The sequence below is a fragment of the Trachemys scripta genome, chromosome 9, assembly GCF_013100865.1.
Source record: "Trachemys scripta elegans isolate TJP31775 chromosome 9, CAS_Tse_1.0, whole genome shotgun sequence".
Lineage (NCBI taxonomy): Eukaryota > Metazoa > Chordata > Testudines > Emydidae > Trachemys > Trachemys scripta.
Window position 1 is genome coordinate 38450622 of NC_048306.1, and position 21967 is coordinate 38472588.

The window sequence follows — 21967 nt, forward strand, 5'->3', positions numbered from 1 at the left end:
CGGTGCCGCTCTCGGGGGCCCAAGTCCTTCTGATCGAGGCACAGCCCGTGGACGGTGTGAGGCCGGTAGCGGCCCCCGGCGCGCCGGGACCGGGTCTTCTTGGAGTCGGGTTGCTTGGGAATGCAGCCCAAAGCTGGTGGTAAACTCCATCTAAGGCTAAATACTGGCACGAGACCGATAGTCAACAAGTACCGTAAGGGAAAGTTGAAAAGAACTTTAATGATAAATGAAGTTACCCAGACATTTTAACACAATGGATTGGATGAAACAATAAAACAAGTTTATTAGCTACAAAGAGAGATTTGAAGTGAATACAAATAATGAGGCATAAAAGTCAGAAATAGTTACATGAAAAATAAAGATAAAATGCTTACTAGTGCCTAATTTAACAAACTATTAGATTCTAGCAACATTTCTCACCACATACTTTCAGCAAGATTACTGACCAAACTCTTCAGGTCAGGAGCCACCCCCCAGAGTCCAATGGCTGTTTCCTTTTGTCTTCTGAGGTTCGGAGAATGTGATGGGCAGGGAGAAAGGGATCCTTTGGGGGTGTTTTCTCCTCCTTTTATTAATTTCAGTCCCCCTCTTGGAAAAACATTTCCAGCTGAGAACCAGGAAATAGTCTATGTAGAAGGATGTTCCCTGCTGAGGTTTTTTTTCGCACCTGTTAGAGCTTTCTTTGTTTTCCCTTCCTGCTTGATGACTCTGTTTACTGCTTAAATGCAAATTAAGGCAAGCACACATTCCTTTGTTTAGGACAGACCTGTTTACCAACTTCTGATTGGGCGGGGCTGTTGGGTTTGGAACGGGGAAATCTTATAACTTCACATACACTGTTGCCACACGTATGTTATCAGGACAATACTGACCAGTGAATTACAAGTTTTCAAATGATGCCTTACAAGGCATACCTTGTACATAGATCATTACAGTAGTGTGTCAAGTGTGAATACAGAGGTGTATTCCATCACAGATGCCCTCTATTCCTAGGGGTGAAGTCTGATTTGAGGGCTTGAGAGTGAGGCTGAAAAGGAATGGGGATAGGGGACAGCCTGTCCAGAAAGGAGGGGAATACTTCAGACCTTTAGCTGGGACTGCTGTCAAGGGATTGTCAGACATCAAAGTTCATTTGATTTTCCAAAGTTATATCTCAAAAGTCTGCACCGGGTGAGTGAGTCTACTCTCTCAGAGAACTTCTCCCCGAAAGAAGGCAGCTGCCTTTTTTTTATGATGGTGGCTGGTGAATGATATAGATGTTTTTGCATACATTAGCTGACGTGGATTGTTAATGCTGTTTGGCCTTTCCACACGAGGGATGGGAGAATATCTTTAAGGTTATTAGACAGGATTTTGGAGGTTATTTTGGCTCAGATGGGCAGTTTTTGCTTAGATGAACAAAGAGTCCCTTTAGTCATCTTCTTGCTGGACTTAAAACTACCCTTTCTTTAGAGCTAGCTTATGTGTGGGTGAGTGGTGGCAGCGAGCCAAGCAGGAAGCTACCCCAGCCACTGATGCAGAATGAATTCCTTTTCTAGAGCATCTTGCTACGCTTGCTGGAAAGAAGTAGACTTGCTCCTGTTCCTCTTTATTTGAAGAGGGCTGGAGAAAGGAGCGGATAGGGAGTTATGAATTATGGGTAAGCTTTGTTGTCTGGGAAACAAGCAAGGTCTGTGCTCAGCATTATCATTGGTGGGGGGGTGTCTCATGCTGTCATAGGGCCTGATCCAAAGCTTATCAACGTCAATGGGAGCCTTTCTATTGACTACATAGATTGTAAGGCCAGAAGGGATCATTGTGATCATCTAGTGAGTTTGTCCTCCTGCATAACACAGGCCAGAGAACCTCACCCCATAACTTCAGCATCAAGCCCAGAACTTCTGATCTAATGGGCTTTGAATCAGGCCCATAATATACTGTCCAGGAACAGGAGTCCTGCACGCTGGTGATCAGTTTTGCCCCAAGAGGTTGGTGGGTTCTCATTGTCTTGCTCAGCAGCAGGATTTAAAATCTTTCCTTTGTTATTAATGATGGGTTTTTATTTTCTCTCAGACTTGTATCGAAGGGCAATGCTGGCTCTGAAAATGAGGCAAGAGCGGAGGAAGCAGCCTTCTGCTATCACTCCCTGAAGAAAAGCTCCATATTGTTGACCGCATAAATGTGGTCTCCACCAGGCATGAGAAGTTGATGGCAGATTGTTCTGTGCTGTTATTGCTGTTGGTGTGAGGTTCTATGTTGCTCTCTAACGGTGCAATGTATCTGTGCTCCCACTCAGAACCTCCCAAGTCCCAAAGGGTAGCCATGGGCATGTGCAGTCAGTATCAGCTCAGGCAGTGAGATTGTCTAACCTAATGGAAACTTTGCTCGAGAGACAAGATTCTCAGAGCTCGTAGGCTACAAAGGTGGAGTCTCAAGCAGCGAGTCTTCAAAATGTAAAGACCAATATTCTCCTCCTAGGGACTGTGGGAATGTCTGGGATTCACACGTGTAAGCTGAAATGTCACATGTGTAAAGAATTCTGCCAGCAACCTGGATGCAAAGATCTGAATAAAAGGAAATGGAACATTTCTACACCTGACCTGTTTTCTGTGTCTCTTCTTAATGTTCTTTCTCAAACTGTCTTACCCTGTAAGCCAGTTGGGGTGGGATAGGGGGAACCAGACCAAGTCCCCTCATCCAGTAGGCCAGGGAAGAGGGCTGTGCATGATGAATCTGTGGACCCGAAAGAGGGCAGTTGGTGTCCATACAGGCCTACCTTCACAGGGATGTAGGTTGAATGATTATCCAACTGGAAGATATTTTTTTCCAGTGACAAGATCAGGAAGGGAGTTTTGGATCCCCTGTGAGGGGGCCTCACTGAATGTTCAACCATGCCAACTGAGGCTTTGTTTCTGGAGTCCTCTCCTGCAGGGACCAGCTGGTGTAGGATAAGTAAAGCTGTGTGTCATCTGCATATTGCTGTCACTTGAGTCCACGTTGTCTGATCAGTTCACCTAGTGAGTGCCGGTCAATGTTGAGTGGGACTGGAGAGAGAATTGATTTTTGTGGGAATCCACAAGGGAAGGGTCTGTTGGCAGAGGTGCACTTTACTCTGAGTCATCCCACAGAAATGAATGGGACTATTCATGGAGTAACGCATTACTCAGCGTGAGCAAGAGTGGCAGAATCTGGCCCACAATGTTTCCATGGATAAAATGGCTTGGCTGGATGGGATCATAACCCTGTCTAGCATGTTCAACTCCCGTGTACTGCAGACTCCAACGTGTGTATCGTCACACATCTTTTATCTGTTGTCTCCTTATACATAAAGCCATAACCGCACACATCCTGTGAAATATTATTGCGCATAAGATTGGCATGTATGATGTGATAACAGCCCAGGAGTGTAGGGCTGAATCTAAGACATGCTTGCATACACTATAAATGCATCACAGAGAGGACTAGTTTTTTGTTTTTCAGCTGTTACCGTTTCAGCACTGTATATATATGCATGGCTCTGAAACCTCTGAAGCAGGGGTGGGCAAACTTTTTGGCATGAGGGCCACATTTGGGTGGGAAAATTGTATGCAGGGCCATGAATGTAGGGCTGGGGGAGGAGGTTTGGGTGCGGAAGGGAGTGTGGGGGGTGTGGTGTGCAGGAAGGGGCTCAGGGCAAGGGGTTGGAGTACAGGAAGGATGCAGGGTGCAGGAGGAGGCTCAGGGCAGGGTGTTTGGGTGCGGGGGGTGCAGAGTGCGGGAGGGGCTCAGGGCAGGGGGCTGGGGTGCAGGAAGGATGCAGGGTGCAGGAGGAGGCTCAGGGCAGGGTGTTGGGGTGCGGGGGGGTACAGAGTGTGGGAGGGGACTCAGGGTAGGGGGATGGAGTGCAGGAGAGGGTGCAGAGTGTGGGAGGGGGCTCAGGGTGCAGGATGGGTGTGGGGTGCGGCAGGGGGTTGGGGTGCAGGAGGGGTGCAGGAGGGGTACAGGGTGCGGCAGGGAGCTCAGGGCAGGGGGTTGGGTGCAGGAGGGGTATGGAGTGTGGCAGGGGCTCAGGGCAGGGGGTTGGGGTGCAGGAGGGGTATGGGGTGTGGCAGGTGGTTGGGGTGCAGGAGAGGGTGCAGAGTGTGGGAGGGTGCTCAGGGCAGAGGGTTGGGGTGCAGGATGGGTGTGGGGTGCGGCAGGGGGCTCAGGGCAGGGGGTTGGGGTGCGGGCTGCAGGGACGTGGTGCTGGCCACTTCTGGGAGCGGCACAGGGCTGTCAATCCCGCGGGCCGGATCCAAGGCCCTGACCGTCCGGATCCAGCCCGCGGGCCATAGTTTGCCCACCCCTGCTCTGAAGCCACCACCGAGATGCAAAGGCACCAGCTGGATGCTTTTGACATGAAATAGTAAACAGCATATTGAAGGCGTATGGTGGTTCCACTATGTTATGAACAAGGATGTAAGGCACTGGATCAACCAGCCGCCAACATCTTCTCAAATGACTATGCCGGCTCAGGTGGCTTGGTCATCTGCTCAGTGTGCCAGGATCCCTACCACCCCTCCTGCTTTGTGGTTAATCCAACAAAAGCTGGTTGGCGAAGATCTTGAGGAAGGTCTTGCATATGCTGGAGGGATGTCGTGGCTTCTGATCTCACCTGCCTCAGCCTTAACATAGACATAACCATAACATTGGTAGGAGCCAGACTCTCTGGAAAGAGGTGAACTGAATTGTGCACTCAGCACTCCACGAGCAGGAGAGTGTTTGTTCAGTATGTTCACAAGTTCTCAGGTCCTATTGGTCAACAAGAACTGCTGGGGCAATTTAAAGTGGCCTGTTAATTGGGAGACAAACAGGAGCATTATCTGCCCTCAGTTAAAAGAAAAGGGGTATTGAAATTCCCTTTGGTTACGTGCTCTTAATTGTGTGCCTGAGGTCTGATGAGATGTGGGGTCCAAGAGACATTCTGGCAGGGTCTGCACCTCTGATAAATAGATGACATCAGGGCTATCTAACTGCTCATGGCTACAGCATGGTTGTCTCTGGTACACATGACAGCAGGGCTCATCCTAACAAACACAGCTATACCAGCACCTGTCTTTCTGATGCAGAAGCCACAAAGCATTATGTTTACCAACGCAGCTAAATGTGCTGCATTAGCAGGGCCAGTTCCAGCATTTCTGCCGCCCCAAGCAAAAAAAAAATCCGTAATCGGCGGTGGCAGTTCAGCGGCAGATCCTTCACTCCTAGAGGGAGTGAGGGACCTGCCGCCCCCGAATTTCCACAGGTGCCGCCCCTCTCCCTTGGCCGCCCCAAGCACCTGCTTATTAAGCTGGTGCCTGGAGCCGGCCCTGTGCATTAGCACCTGGCACAAGCCAGGGAAAGCAGTTAGTTCCTGGTACCTTATGTCACCGAAGAATGGGAGCACTAAGTTTGCTGCTGCTCTGAAGGAGGACGTTCAGATGTCTGCTGGCCTCCATGACAGCACTCCCAGCTGTCCATCAGGTTGGACAGGATGGCAGGCAGCTGGGCTGTGACATCTTCCACCTGTAAAAAGAATAACTCACTAGTCCTTTTGTTTAGGTTTCCCTGCATTTGTCTCTTTCTTCTATTAGGGTTTGTTTAACTCCATGAGATTTAATCTACAATTAATCACTAAAGTAACTGACAAACACCCAAACCCAAATAGCTGAATATGCGATTTATTCTCTTTGACATACAAGTTTTGCATCTGGTATGAATTTTCTAAGGGGTCGCTGGGGTTGGTGATGAAATGTCGCTTGTGCTGCTGCATGATTGTGAGAAAACTGTGGACAGAACACCAGGCACCTTCTCAGGCACTGAAGCCCCTGAACTGGGAGTGGAGGACTCTGAAACAGCAGCATCTCCTGTGGAGGAAACAAAACAGGGGTATGACATGTCAATATGTACCATATAAACTCTGCACTCTTGCACCATATTGGCAGCCAGGGAGGCTAGTAATAAACTATGGCCAAGCTCTGTATAGACAACAGTGTGCTAACCAGTAATTATAGATTTGATGAAATACTGTCAGTGAAAGGCTAGTTGGGGGTAAGAAAGATAGTCTAGTGGTTAGAACACTGGACTAGGTTGCAGGTAGTTCAGGGGTTCAATTCTTGGGTCAACCACAGATTGCCTGTGTGACCTTGGGCAAGTCATTTAATCCACCCTGTGCTTCAATTACCAGCCTGTCAAATAGGGATGATATGTCCCTACCTCTCCGGGGTTCTGTCAGTCTAAAAGCCATTAACAATTGGGATGCACTTAGATCAGACAGTGATGGGGGTCATATAAGTACCTAGATATATAGGTACAGACAGTGATGGGGGTCATATAACTACCTGTTTTCTCTTGTAATAAGCAGCCTTTATTTCCAGCGTCTTCGTAGGGTAAGGCAAACTGCACCATGAGAAGAGTAAAGAGTCAGTGTATGATTCTGTCTCATTCATGCTCCTCAGAGCTATACAGCTATGGAATGAATAACAAGAAGCTCTTAACTGGGGGGTGGTGTTGTAATTCCAGCTGTAGTTCTGGTAATGACAGAAATGAGGCTGGAGGCACTAGATGTAATTATAGCCTCTTCAGCATGTGGATTAGGGTGTCACAGTTTTCTAAGCGGTCTCTAACCCCAGCTGCTGGACAACAAAAGAGCTGACCTAGCCCAGTGCCTGGATTACTTAATGAGCACACAGGGATCTTGAAGGGAGGCAGCCATCTGGCCAGGCAAAGAACAGCACCCTATTGATTTCCTTTAACAAATTCAATCCAAACCATTTCCTGGGACCATGTAAATATCAGCCCTCCTCATTACTGACCCTGTCCTTAAATTAAGGTGACTACTAACATGAGCTACAGCTGTTGTATTGGCTCCAGTTTCCCCAAGCATTTGCCACTTTAGCTTGGAGCTTGTGAATTATTATGAATACCAGATGGGGTGAAAACAGCTCAGGGGGATGAAGATGTTTTCACTGAAGGATGGGAAAAGTAACAACTGACTCATGTTTTCTACTTTTAGGGTCCATTGGACCATGTCTCGGAAAATAACAAGACTTTGTTACTGGACTGTAAGTAATGGCCAGTGGCATGGATCCCTCTGAGTATTTGTGTCTTCACCCATCAGTCCATGCGTTTGTCTCCTTTTAGGTAAATGAGATCTCAAGGCTGATCCCACAAGGGCTGATAACGCATAGTCAGGAGCAGACTGACTGTAAGTCCAAATCTTTCTCCTGTCTAGCAGAGACCTGCAGAGGGCAGAAAAACTTGGGCTACTGCTATTTATTGCTTCTTTATGAAAAAGCCCTGAAATAATTATTCCAAAAAGATTTCTGTTTTCTTTTTTCACTTTAGAAATTCAGGCCTTCTCCACCCTGCTAGCAACTAGAGAACAAGAAAAATCACAGGAGTGAAAGTTTAGCAACAGGGAAGAGAAGGGATTTTTAGCCAGACTCAGATTGGGTTTTTTTGTTTTTTTTCGTTTTACACCTATTTGACTCCTGTGACTGATGAACACTTGGGAGACAGGGGTGTTTTTGTTAGAGATTGCACATCACCACCCTGTCAGCTGAGGTGTAGAAGCTCATAATAGACATGGAAGACCCCAACCTGTTCTCTAGCAAAATCAGAGAAGACCAGGCTTGACATGCCTAATATTTGTAAAGGTTAAAGAAAAGGGGGGGGGGTGTTTGTTTTTAAATAACCCCTCCAAGTATTCTGCATCCAAGAGAAAGCAGCAAAAAAGGGCACAAACCCAGTGTTTTAGAAAGTCCTTTGCAGCTCACCTTCAGTCTAAAGAAAGACTCCAGTATCTGCTTCTGATGCCACTACTAGCCCGTGGAGCCATATCCCACGAGCATTATCGGCATAAGGGGACTCTTTCCTTTTACTCAGCCCAGGTTTGTCTTATCAATAGAAAAGAGGGGGAGCAATCTGAGACCCAAGCTAGCCGAGGTTTAGTGAAAAGATGTTACAAGCTTACAACTTGCTGAGCTAATAGCTGGTTCATCACAAATCCTTCTCGTCTACTTTCTCTCTTCTGACCCCTTTGGATAGGCTACTCTGAATAGCTGTGTGTATTAGAAGATGATGCTGTTGTGCAGATGCATAAAATAAGGTGACCCGATTTTTGATCACATTTGTTTGGGTGGCGGCACATACAGCCTGTAAGGGTATGTCTACGCTGTAATCACGGGGTGTGATGGCAGCTCGTGTGCACATATCCATGCCAGCTTTAATTAACTAGCTTGGATACTGGAGCAGCTGTGGTACCATGGGCTTCTGCATGGGCTAGCCCCAGGAGTAATTGCCCAGGGTTCTGAGTGGGTTTGTATAGTGGCTTCACTGCTCTAGGACCCAAGCTAGCTAGATCAAAGCTAGCTTGGGTATGTCAGCTCAAGCCGCAATTACATCCCAAGGTTATTCTAGACCAATGGTTCTCACCCACAGGTCCAGGGCCCCCTGGGGGGCCACGAGCAAGTTTCAGGGGGTCCGCCAAGCAGGGCTGGCATTGGACTTGCTGGGGCTCAGGGCAGAAAGCTGAAGCCTTCCACACCCCCATGTGGGGCTGAAGCCCTTAGCCCCGCCACTCAAGGCTGAAGCTGAAGCCTGAGCAACTTAGCTTCATGGGGCCTCCTGTGGCATGGGTCCCAAGCAGTTGTCCTGCTTGCTACCCCCTAATATTGGTCCTGGCTTTTATATGCAGACAAACAGTTGTTGTGGCACAAATGGGCTGCAGAGTTTTTATAGCATGTTGGGGGGGAGGGGCTCAGAAAGAAAAAGGTTGAGAACCCCTGTTCTAGACATACCCTACAATCCCTTTTCCCCAACTGGCCAGTCCCACTGAGACTCCAGTCGCTAGGGGTCCTGGAGTCCTACGAACTACCCCCTGAGGTTGGGTATTTGGGGGTTATTTTTAAAAAAGGCACAAGTAACCCAGCTGCCTCCTTGTACAACTGACCTAGTATATCAGTGTGACAGGAGTCCCATCTCTGGCCCTGCACCTGACAGCACTGCTAGTGCTTGGTGGCCAGCACAGTTACAGCAGCACAAGCTGGGGCTTAGATGGCGAAGAAACATGGCTCCTAGAAGAGACAGGAAGACGGCAGCAATCTGTCTGGGAAAGGTTCTGTTTGACACAGGAGGAAATGGCCTGCTCATTGTACACCTTTCTGAGGGTTTAACTGCTCCTCTGCAGGTACAGAGAGTATAACAGGCAGCTGTGAAGCCATGTGGGGGAGGGGCTGTAATTCCATCCAGGGTCCTGGTGATGCCAGGAATGACAAGAGAGAAGTCACTAGATGGAATTTCAGCTCCTTATATAACATTTAAATATCCATATTTTGAGTAAACCGTGGATCCATCCATCTTTTGTGTGGGAACCTCAGCTCCACCCATTCCCTGTTCCCTCTACTGCGTCCCTCTTTCTCAGAATATCTCCAGTTTCTTTGTGCTTCCCCCTTGTTTTCTCCAACTGTCCCCACTGAGTTTCCTTCTGGCCCTTTCCTGCTGTGCTTTCTAGCCTCTCCTTCCACTCCTGATTGGGTCCCCGGCTGCCTGCTCTATGCTCATTGCCAAAAGCTGTATACAAGGAGTACCTCTCATGTAAAACTATTTTAAAACAGATTTACCTCAGAAGTCCTTAATGTGTCTTCAGTATCCTGAGCATGGGGCGTGTTAACATATGGATCTGTCAACGAGAACACAGACATCGTTTGTTCAACCATCTCTAGTTTCCACTTCAAGTTCTTATACATTGCATCACTCTTCTAGCATTACTGAAGAGCAGTATCTTGCCTCTTTTCTCTCATGATGTGTTTGTAAATATAGTTGGGACTGTCTTTTACCTTTAGGAGTTTTGCTTACATTCAGGGGGCTTTTTACTTTCGGGGCACGTTTTTACAGTACCTAGGACAAAGGGGCCCTAGCCTGTAGGTGCTGCCATAATAAATAAGCAACAGTCAGGGCCGGCTCTAGATTTTTGGTGCCCCAAGCAAAAATTTTTTTTGCTGCCCCCCACCCCAGCTCTGGGCTCCCCCACCTCGCACCCCCCTGCTGCCTGAGTCCTGGGTTCTTCCCCCCACACCTGCACCTCCTGCCACCCCAGCTCTGGGTCCCCCCTTTTATCCTCCACCAGTGCCCTCCCTCCCAACTACACCCCCCCTGTCGCCCCAGCCCTGGGCTCTCACCCCCCCTCCCATACCCCCTGCCATCCCAGCCCTGGGCTCTCCCCACCACCACCATCACCTGCACCCTCCTGCTGCCCCAGGCCTGGGTCACTGGTAACTCGCTCCCAGGGCAAGTCATCAGCATCCCACTCATGACACTAGCAGGGGCGGAGGCTGCATCCACCCAACTCCTTCCCGGCGCCCAGGGGGGCCCTGACTCTCTGCCCGCTCCTCCCTCACCTCCAGCCAGTCTGGCGCTGGCAGGGTTGGGGTAAGCAGCGGGGCTCCCGGGCCGCGCCTCAGCCCAGGGTCCCTCCAGCTGGGACTCCTGCCTCCAAGACCAGCCGGGAATTGGGATGGCAGAGCCGGGGGGACCGCCCCGGCAGGGGGCTGAGGAGCCGGGGCAGGGCAGCCTCAGAGGGAGCGGCCAGCGGGGAACGGAGCCCCAGAGAGCGGGATGTGGGTCCCGCACGGCAGCGCCCTGGGCACCGGTCCCCTCTATGGCCCCGCTGCTGCTCCTGGCCACCCTGCCGCAGCCCCTGGGCGGCTCGGGCCACTTCGCCCAGCCCTGGCTGCGGCACTGGGGGGCGACCGCCCTGCAGCACTTGCAGGCGGCTCTGTGTGCCCCACGGGGTGGACCCCAGCCCAAGTGTCTTCCGCTTCATGTGTTGGAGCCTGCCGGATGGCCCGCCCAGGCCCAGTGGCACAAACCACAGCGGCCCCAGGGCGTCCCCCGCGCACAACGCGCTGCTGCTGGACCCCAGTCCCAGGGCCAGCTTTGGCCACCCGCTGTGGCTCTTCCACCTGGACTTCGACATCAGCTTAGGGGCCGGGCCGGGCAGGGCCCCCCCCCCCACACACACACGCCGCCCCTGCAAATGCGCCGCCCCAAGCACTTGCTTGCTTTGCTGGTGCATAGAGCTGGCCCTGGCAACAGTAACAATACATGGAATAAGATGGGGGAACAGAGAAGGATAAACCCATAAAGTTTATCAGTGATAGTTTATGCTCCATTTCTGCAAGTCATTAGTGGATTTTAATCATAGAAATAGTGCAATTGTTTCAACGCCTGTATCCATTACAGCAGCCTTTACTGATGCACCATGCTTGTCAAGCACTGTGTTCCAAGGAAGCCAAAACTACCCCCCAGAAGCAGGAAGTGAAAAGGGGTTCTTACTCAAACACATGCTACAGCCGATATGTTCCAAGCAACCCCAGGTAAGATCATCCCCAAAGGCTGGCATATCAGTCATTTCACTCCCCCCACCTTACCAGATCCAGTCCTTGTATCTCCTGCATTCGATTCAGGCAGCTTCCTCCTTCACGCTGCCTAGGTCCAGCAATAAGGGCATCACAGGACAGGCAGGCTCTGTCTCAGTAAAGTAGAACAAGGAGCCCAGGGAGGAGTGGGGGATGAAGATGGGAGACAGGCGGACACGGGGGACAACTAGAACTGGGAGTAGTCAGTGAATCTGGGACTGTCTGGGCAAGGAGACTGGAACTGGGAGGCAGAGAAAGAAATGGGGGGAGGGAGGGGCTGGGAGCTGGTGGGTAGGTGGAGAGACTGAGATCAGCTGAGGAGCTGGGATGAGACTGAGACTAGCTGGGCAATGGGACTAGAACTGGGAACCAGTGAGCAGTAAGGAGATGGAGAGAGGGGAGACAGTTCTGAAGAAGAGCAGGATGAGGGCGAAGAACTGGAACTGGCTGGGCAAAGAGCCTGGGACAAGAAGATGGGGAATGGGAGACAGATTGGATGAGGAGCCTGGGACAGGAGACTGAGACTGGGAGCTAATGGGGATGAGGAGCACAGGTGGGGGGGTGATTGGAACTGGGGCAGGGGGAGAGAGACTGATCAGACAAGGAGCCAAGAATGAGGAACGGGGACTGGATGTGAAAGCAGTCTGGAGACAAGGAGCTGGAGATGGATGGTGAGGAAACTGCAAATGGCTAGCCAAGGAGACTGGGTCTGGGAGCAGTGGGAAGATTGGGACTGGGTCCAGAGTGGGAGACTGGTTGGGCAATGAGGGGTGAGAGGTCTATGGAGAAGATACTGTAGGGTGACCAGATAGCAAGTGTGTAAAATCGGGACAGTGGGTGGGGGTAATAGAAGCCTATATAGGAAAAAACCCTAAATATCGTGACTGTCCCTATAAAATCGGGACATCTGGTCACCCTAAGATACTGGGACTTACTCCATTAGGAGAATGGGACAGAGATGAGGAGCCAGAGGTAGGGAAGAGATAGGACTGGGACAGGGATAGATTGGAGGAGAAGTGATAGATGAATCTGCCCTTAAAGCACAGAGACTGGAATGGCACATAAGATTTCTGAGTCTCACCATTCCTCTGCTGTCAGCAAATATCTGTGAAGTCCACTAGCAAAGTGTCTTCTCCTCCTCTAAGCTGGTCCACATAGAGTATAACGACTATTAGTTACTCTGTTAACTCAGGTGGCAAAGGTCTGAACAGTGGACATAAAAGTTCTAATCCTGCTGATGACCCATGTGGGTGTCAGTACGATGCCACATGATGGAATTTCTGTTTTTCCAGTTTGCTTTTTTTAAAAAACGCCACACAAAAAGCTATATTTAAAGAATAGTACTAAGGAACAACCCCAGAGTGGGTCTATCCACAGGGATCTTGTGGAAAAAACAGTATGTGATAATGTAACTGAAGACTGTACCATGCATACGCACAAAGGGGCTGAATTAAAGTCACACAGGTAACATTAATACTGACATTTCCTAACTTTTGCGTGCTTGACTTTCCAACCTTAATAATGTTCTTTTAATTTAGTTTTTGTGTGTGCAATAGCATTTTATTGCATACAAAATATCAGTATTCAGATTAAGAAAAAACTTCAAACTCTCAAATAAGTAAAAAAATCAAACATTCACCTTTGTCCTGGGTCTCAGGAACTGGCGATGTTTCTTCAACACTCTCACTGAAAAACAACAGAAGAAAGTAATTTTTACTATAAATAATAGTGATAAAGAGTAATAAGGTCTAGCACTTTTATAACATTTTTAATCTTCAAATCTTATTTGGGTTGGTCAGCACTCGCAGGGTCTGTCTGCACTTTGTACCTGGTACAGAGCTCAGTGCATCTCCATCGGTGCATAACAATTAAGCAATAGGCATTCCCAGCACTTTGTCTACAGGGAGGGCACGGCCTGGATATGCTTGCAGAAATTTGCTTCATAAAATTAGTGTTACAAGCAACTGAAGGTGTCAGAGTCACTCCCAGAGCTTCCTTTTCTTTCCTGCTTTGGGACACATCTAGGGTGCTCTTCTGCTCGGAAGCACTATATGGGGGAGAGAATACTGGGAGCTTCTTTCACCGGTCCAGCAGCAGGACAGGGTTTCAAACACCAGGCTGGGTTGCCCAGCATGGTGCAGTCACTTTGTGCAACACCACTAGAGAATTCTGAATGTACAGCTGATGTATCTAGCCCCAAGAGGAGCACCCCAGCACCAGAGGGCATAGGGCTGCTATATGGCCTCCTATGCCAGCTCCCATTCTCCTTGCTGATAGCAAAGGAGGCATGGCCAGAGGAAAGGCAATGTGCCCAGATTGCCCCTATGCACTGATCTCTAGCTGAGGTTTTGGCTGCTTATGGGTGCTGGAATCTGGTATAAGTTAGAGCAATACTAGAGACTGGTCCTGCAGTCAGCAGCTCCTAGACCGGCAGAGTGTGAAGGTAAATTTTATGTCCCCCTACCAATGCTGTGTGTGGTTCAGCCAGACCCCAACACCTGGCCTGTAATGTTAAATAGAGTTCTATACTGAAACCAGCTAGTGCCACTGATAACTTACCATGACTGCAAAGGGGCATTGTCTGACACTGCTGTAGTCTAGCCCCTTGCATCCTGTGTATCTCCTGAGAAGCGCTGACCCCCTCCCTTCCCTATAAAGTCAGCAGCAGTTGACGAAGTTCAGCAGCTCACAAGAGCAGCCCATGCCGCAGTCTGCAGCATCTGCTGGAGGTGGGTGCAAGGTGCACCCACACCGTGCATTCCAGCTATGGCCGCCCTGAGCCATTCTGCCCTGGGAAGTGGGGCTAGGATGCCTGGGGAGCATAGCAAAAGAAACAGTTCTCAAAAATAACCACCCCCAAACTTTGTCAGTGAGTATTTCCAACTGTGAGCTGTGGCTGTGGATGTTTGTGTGGAGATGGGAAGACAGAAATGAAGGATATTTCATGGTGACAGAATAAATTAACTTTGCCAAGGAACTTAGGAGTCATGGAGTTTGGTCCTATTGTCCGGCAGAGTAGCCAGCGCTACTGGTCAGGGTTTTGGGGCTGGTCAGGGGTGAGGAGAGAGTTGGATGGAGCCTTGTGTTACTTCAGAAACAGCCCCATAAAATCTAGAGACAGCCCTGCCCAGGGACCTCTGGAAATTCCCACCCTCAAGCATAGATACCTCCCTTATTTTTAGCATCAAAGTAGTTACCTTAAACATGGAATGCCCTTGCTTAGAGCAGACAGCAGATCTATGTTCAATTTAGGGCCTGCCAAGTTAGTTAATATTGTTTCTTCCATACTCTGAAAAACAATTACATTTATTTCTCGCAACATTCCAATTCCTGGCTCACTCATCTCACCTACTTCTATTCCTTGCCTCTCTAGGGCCTCTCTTTGTTCCCTTCATGATAAGATCACCTGAATAGTACTGCCTCACAGAGGAAGGCAATAAAGGGGAGGTGGACCCATGGGGAGTTCTAATGAAAAGCTAGAAAATAATTTATGCAACACCTGGATTAAAAAATAATCCAAAGGACAAATAATGAAGTTAGGGATAAATGATATAAGAGAGGGGAGTGAGATTCCATGTGGGACAAGATGTCAGGCAAAAGTCCATACCATTTTAACAAGCCCTGTATGTTTCCATTTTGTAATATGATGTACAGTTCATGTGTTCAGCTATATTTGTTGATCAGTATCAACTTCAAATTCAATTCTCTGTTTTCTCCCTCTTCTGATCATGAAGGAGGATTTTAAACAAGACCGGACATAGCTCTGATCTCTGCAACACCTGCCTCTTATTTTTGCTTAGCCCTATGGAAAATGGCCAGACTGTGTGGGTGAGCTGCACTTTGCATCCTTGGAGGTCTGATCCTGTACTCAGTGGGAGGTTTATCATTGATTTTAATCGGAGCAGGACTTGGCCCAGTGTAATCAGGTGAAATAGTAAAGGTTTCACGTACTCCACTTACCTTGTACTGATCCTCTTTCTCAGGGGCCTGGGCAGCAATTACATTATTCTGCATATCAGCCAAAGGGGCACTCTCATAAGCAGGCATGATTTCCTCTTTCCCTGCTGCATATATCTGGCTCTCAAAAACCGAAGCGGAATCTACTTTTACAATTTGTTCAAAATCCTCGTCCTCATCATGTTGAATATCATATGAGACGAGTCGTAAAATAAGTTCCTCCTTGCTCTTGACATCTTTTAGAAGTTCCACCCTGGTGACATCAGGTTTCTTCAGGTTCTGAAATGAATTTCTGCAAACGACCTGTTGTTGAAGAGACAACTTTTGAAGAGAACAATATTTCAGAGTAGTTTTTCGTACAATTTGTCTACTGTGCGCTAATTATAAAACAAGATGGTACGGGGAGACTGTTTTAGCCTTGCATTTGGATACATTGTTTTTACTCCATTTGAGTACGCAGGAAAAACCAGGACTTTGTATTTGAAACATTTTTTTTAAATAAAAGGCTGTTCACTCTGTTGGATGAGGTGATAATCACAGGAAAGGCTATCATAAAAGAGAGGAAACATAGCAGACCCCCGGAAGGATGAAATCTTTCCCTCACTGACATCAATGGGAGTTTTGCCATTGCCTTCAATGGGGACAGGATTTCACTCATAGTATCTACTAATTTACCACAAGTAAAGAGGTTGGAGGCCAGAGAGAGGCTCAGTGCCAGATATTGCCACCCTTACTCAGGCGGGGTAGCATCTTACTCCAGGGGTAGTTCAATTTAAGTTAATAAGACAACTGGAGAAGCATGGTACCACTCAGCCTGAGTGAGACTATCAGAATCTGGCCCTGAGTGATTTGTTCCGGGTCACACAAGAGTCAGGAGCAGTTTTGGGAATATTAATCTAGGAGTCTTGACTTTAAATTCCCTTCACTAACCACTAGACACACTACCTCTCTTTTACTATCAGGACTAGACTTGCTACCAAGATGCCAAAGACTCTTTTGAACACACTCGTGATAAGAAATCAACATTATATTCTTAGGTTTCAGAGTAGCAGCCGTGTTAGTCTGTATCCGCAAAAAGAACAGGAGTACTTGTGGCACCTTAGAGACTAACAAATTTATTAGAGCATAAGCTTTCGTGGACTACAGCCCACTTCGCCCACTCTATTGTATTTAAACTTTCTGAATGAAAAGAGATGAGAATAAAATACGAAGGCAACATAAACTATCAAATACAATATCCAAAACAGACTACTTGGCCTTGATTCAGCAAAGCACTTAAACATATGCTTAATTTTAAGCATATATTTAAATCCCATTGACTTCAATAGGACAGGAGCATATGCTTAATGTTATGCATATACTTAAGTATTTTCCTGAATTGAGGCCCTAGTTGCCAATCCCGTAACCTGCTTAAGCATGTGAGTAATCTAATTGACTTCAGTGGGACTCGTGCTTAGAGTTTAAGCATGTGCTTAAATTCTTTCCTGGATCAGGATCATAGTGACAGTATGATAAACAATTTTTTACCAATTTTCATTGAAAATTACCCATTCTTTTTTACTTACATCCTTTGGTTTGACATCTAGTCGTCCTAAAGCATTCACAGAGGACCGTCTTTCTCTCCTTTTCTCTATATCACTTTCAGTAGCTGTACTTAGCATACTTGTCTTAGATATCGATTTTTTTCTTAGTTGTGGTAGCTCTAGTCCAGAATGACTCATGTATGTTTCATTCAGTTTCTCAATAGGCTCTGTTTTTATGGAAATAACTGCTAAATGGTCTGAAATAACGTCTGGATCTATGTCTAATGGTTTGTCTCCAATATGAGCGATTATTTCAACTGGCAGCTCTTCTTGTGGCAATGTTTCTGCTGGATGCCCATTTGCATCCCTCATTGACTCTCCAGAACTTCCTGCCTCAATATTTATTTGAATGGAGACTGATGAAAGATCTTTGTCAGCAGTACTGTCAACCTCTATAATACTGCAGTTATCAGTTGGTGACTGTTCATTAAAAGAATGTATTAGCTGACCACTGGAGATTTCATTTATTATTATACTGGCTGTTCGTTCAGGAAAAATTGTTCTGCAACTTGTGACATCTTGATAAAGGGCTGGCTGAGATCCAGTTTCTTGCAAGACACTATTGTAAATGCTTTGAACCACTTGATTAACAATATCTTCATACTCTGGATTTAAATGTTGGTCTTCATCTGTAGCTCCCACAAGACTGATTTTATTTTTGGACATGCTTTTTTTTACTGACTGTTTAAGTGTGTCCGTAATCTCATTCACTTCAGTTTTTGATAAACATCTTTTGTGTTCCAGGCTTGTGCTACAAACGGAGTTTAAGATTGTAGACACCAATTTACTTATTATTTCTTCTACTACTATTGCAGGTAATGCACAATCCTGTGATTGTGATAGCTGATACTTGGTTTCATGTGTTGACATGAACCGGCAGTGCTCTTCATACACCTGCCTATGCCTTGCTTCATCTCTGGGAGATTTCATTATGCCCAGTGGAGAGAAGGGTTTCCTTGGAAACTGCTTACCAATAGGAGGTAGAGTCATCCTGGAGCTAACTGCTCTTTGTTTAGTTATTGTTCCCAGCGACGGTCTAGAAGGTCTTGCTGTGGGAGCTGACATGTAGTACATAGACTTTTTGGTCACCTTTGATGGCGTGTGAGCATCCCGCTCTGAGAATTTGTGGATTGTTGGACAGAGACGAGATGGAATTTCCTCTTCCATTTCTGTTTCTTCCTCAGAATAAATCACCATTCCAGGAACATTGATAGGTGGAAAGTTTTCCCTTGGGTCAAGTTCTTTTAATTTTCTAGCAGGCAGTTTTATTCCTTCTGACATTGCAACACCTTGACCATGAATTTTATTATTTCCAAATGTTCGTGCAGACTTTTCCATTTCAAGATTCCCAGATTTCAGTTCCAAAGTAATTTCAGTTTGAGGGTGAGCACATCGATCTAATACAGCACCAATTATCTCGCCTGCCATAATGTTTTCTTCGGAGTCATCATACAATGGGATTGTTTGCCTTTGGCTAATTTCTTTTTCTAGCTTCCGCTTGAAGATTTCAAGAACATCATTAACAGCAATTGTAGCGTAAATGTTCAATTCTGAATGGAGACCTTGCACTTGGACAATAGCACTTTCTATGCTTTCCTTTGTAATCATACTGCTTACCCTTGATACATCCGATGAACTCTGGAATTGTTCTAAGGTTGGCAGCGTTCTTTTACTTGTAGTTCCTGGCATTTCATCTTCAAATGCTTTAGATGATACTTCTATTTCATTTGCTATCTGGGTTGAGAGAGGCCTTAAGAATGGTGTCTGTTGTGCACTAGAAATATTTTCAACAGGGAGTTTCACTATTTCAGAAAACTTACATTTAAAGTCATGTTTAAACTGAAAGGCTACAAATGACTCTAGTGTGAATACAACACTTTCCACAGCCTCTTTGGATATTTTATCAATAGTAAATGAAGAAAATGTTGGGTCATAAGCAGGGAATTCAGCTTGCATGATCTTATTTTTTTTTGATTTGGAAACTCTGCTAGTTCTTCTGGCAGGGACCTGGTCTTTCCTTCTTATTACAGGTTCTTGGTCTGATGCCATAGTGATGCTAGACACCAAACACTTGTGAAAGTTATCCAAAACAGTTGCTACAATCTCTTTAGCAACTAATCCAATTTCTTTCTGGAACTCTTTATGAAAAGTCTCAGGAAATTCAGTTCTTTTAAAACTATTACAGAACAATCTTTCACTAAGCTCAATGGGAGCGTTCTTTAAAATGCTGACAGAATCACTTAGATCTTTTACTCTCCTAAAAACTTCCTTGACCACATTCTCGGCCACCTGTAGCATTTTCAAGTTGTCATTGTTATTTGCATCTGTTACTGTTTGCTTGTCAAACACTTTTTTAAAAATACCTCCTTTAGGAAGATCTTGATTTAAGTCTGAAAAAATATCCTCACCAATCAGACCTTTTTTTGGCTTGGTATCTTTTGTTGCCGATTCACGTTTAAAATACGTTTGGCTAAAAGGAAACTTCTCTGTGTTGAAAGTCTTTGTGGGAAACTCAGACATAGCTCCCATGCCCACAACTTCCCGGCGCAATCTCGAAATACATTCAGTATGATACTGAGGTGGTGTTGCTGTTTTCCCCTTGTGAACACATTCTTTCCAAAATTCACTTTCCAGAGACCTCTGTGTGCTCTTTGACAGAGACGTGAAAGATGATTTTTGAGATTGCAATGGAGTTGGTTTCCCTCCTGTCACTATCTTGAGATCACTTGGTGAGCTGGTGGCTTTTATGCTTGTATCTGTAAAGATGACCTTTCTGGTACTGGAGGATGGAAGACTTGCAAACACATCAAAGAGCTCTTCATTACATGTGCTACAGCTACTAGAGTTGTCTGAAGAGAGTGCTGACTCTTCAGATATTGTATATACTGTATCTTTAATTCTCTCTTCATACTCAGTTACTGCTGGGTATAAGATACTTGTTACTTCAGCCACGACCCGTGTCAGGATATTCTCTATTGTATTGTTCAGTTCTTCAGTTATGGTGTTCTGTAACAGAAGCAAACAATAATGGGCAAGTTCATGCGCTTATTCATTCCATTTTTTTTGTTCATAAGCTATAAATTACTTATTGTATGCTTTTTATGAACTTTCATGTAAGCAAAGTATTGCCAGGGCAGAAAGAGAATTTTGGCCTAGGGCAAAGATTCATTTAATTGCAAAAAGAAATATGGTTCAGGAGGAAGTTGTGTTGAAAGGACAGGTCATCCAATCAGAGAACAAAAACAATACCATGTGGAACAGGTGTTGGTATTCTCTATTATATACTGGTGAGAAGTCACAAAGCTTGACAAATATTTGATACTGAAAGAAATCCTGGGGAGAGTGCAAAATTTAGAAAGACTGAGCCATTTATTGGCAGAAATTTATATGCACAAAATAATTTCAAATAGTGAATATATCCTAAAAATCAGTTTGTTCACAGAGAAAAAAGTTACGTTCACCGAGTAGATATCGGAAAGTAACTGAAATACTTCTCTGATGGATTATATCTACTAAGGGACAACCTATCCTAAATGCTCAATTACTGAGGGATAATCTACATTCATTCCTATATTTGCTTTCTACAACCAACTCTCTGTATAACTTTTCATGAGTGATTTACCAGAGTATTCTGATTCTAATATCTAAACTGTATTGTTACATTTATTCATCTAAATTTGGGTTACTGTAGATTATGTACTATAGGTATCTTATAAATTTTTTAACAAACTTTTTATTTGTGGATAATCTAAGTACTATTCCCAGATGTACAGACACTCTTTTCTCAACCTGTGTATTATATAATTTAAACATTAGCTTTAATACAAATTTTAAATCTGTTCATTGTGAATTGCTAGCCCAGTTCTACTCAGCAATTATTTCCCCCGCCATTCAAGTTCCCTTTCAAGTCATTTAGGACTCTTCAGCAGTCTTGAGAATGCATTTTGTTTCACCCGATTTTTGTCTCTTCTCAGTTTGTGAAAGAATGGTTGTTTGTTAGTTCTGAGACCAAAAAGAAGGAAAGACCTTTATTGGCTCCACCAGCTGATGTCTCAAACCCTGAACCATGCAACTACGAGAAACAGTCCAAGGAAAGAAATGACCCACCTCTATTCTGGAATGCAGTGTAGTCATCTGGTGACTCCTACGTAACAATACATTTCATACATGAAACACAACTACACACATCCAACAAACTGTTACTTTTAGTTTTATATTTGAGATGTGTACGTTCAATGACTTCATACCTGGAAAAGTGCTCTGTTTGTGACATTATTAGCCATCTCATCAAAGCTCTGCTGAGAGACCAGTGAAGAGAGGAATGTTTGTGGAAAAGACTTTCCATTAAGCGTAGGTCGATTAGAAGGAATAGCACCTGGGGGGAAAAATTGAATAAAAAACAGTTACTCACCTTCTCGTAACTGTTGTTCTTCGAGATGTGTTGTTCACGTCCATTCCAAACAGGTGTGCACGCGCCGCATGCACGATCGTTGGAATGTTTTCCCTTAGCAGCACCTGTCGGGTCAGCCATGGAGCCCCCTGGAGTGGCACCTTTATGGTGCTCAATATATGACCCTGCCGACCCGATCCCCCTTCAGTTCCTTCTTGCCGGCTACTCCGACAGAGGGGAAGGAGGGTGGGTATTGGAATGGACGTGAAAAACACATCTTGAAGAACAACAGTTATGAGAAGGTGAGTAACTGTTTTTCTTCTTCGAGTGCTTGTTCACGTCAATTCCAATCAGGTGACTCCTAAGCTCTACCCGGGAGGAGGGGTAGGCGTCAAGGAACCACTGATTGGAGCACGGCTCTGCCGAAGGCTGCATCATCTCTGGCATGATGGGTGATAGCATAGTGAGAGGTGAACGTATGCACCAATGTCCAAGTAGCTGTTCTGCAGATCTCCTGTACCAGGACTTGGGCCAGAAATACCACTGAAGAGGCTTGAGCTCTTGTGGAGTGAGCTGTAATAGGCGGAGCCAGGACCTTGGCCAGCTCATAGCATGTGCAAATACAGTCTGCAATCCAAGAC

The 21967-nt window shown here is 46.1% G+C and overlaps 2 protein-coding genes across 2 annotated transcripts in view; one reads left to right on the top strand and one right to left on the bottom strand.

Annotated features, from left to right (window-relative positions):
* The window catches only part of ARL13A (ADP ribosylation factor like GTPase 13A), a 27969-nt gene extending 26444 nt beyond the window's left edge, over positions 1-1525 (top strand). The window contains 2 exon segments of the mRNA XM_034781806.1: positions 1415-1466; positions 1469-1525. Of these exon segments, the coding sequence (XP_034637697.1) occupies positions 1415-1466; positions 1469-1525 (109 nt within the window).
* Positions 1526-5666: 4141 nt separating this feature from the next.
* Positions 5667-21364, bottom strand: LOC117882987 (fibrous sheath-interacting protein 2-like). The gene is made up of 8 exons (XM_034781890.1): positions 21184-21364; positions 16919-19942; positions 15357-15656; positions 14594-14685; positions 13036-13082; positions 9600-9658; positions 6318-6375; positions 5667-5843 (listed from the first exon to the last, which is right to left on the bottom strand). Exons 1-8 carry the CDS (start codon positions 21217-21219, stop codon positions 5701-5703), a joined length of 3759 nt encoding a protein of 1252 aa, XP_034637781.1. The 5' UTR covers positions 21220-21364; the 3' UTR covers positions 5667-5700.
* Positions 21365-21967: the final 603 nt, after the last annotated feature.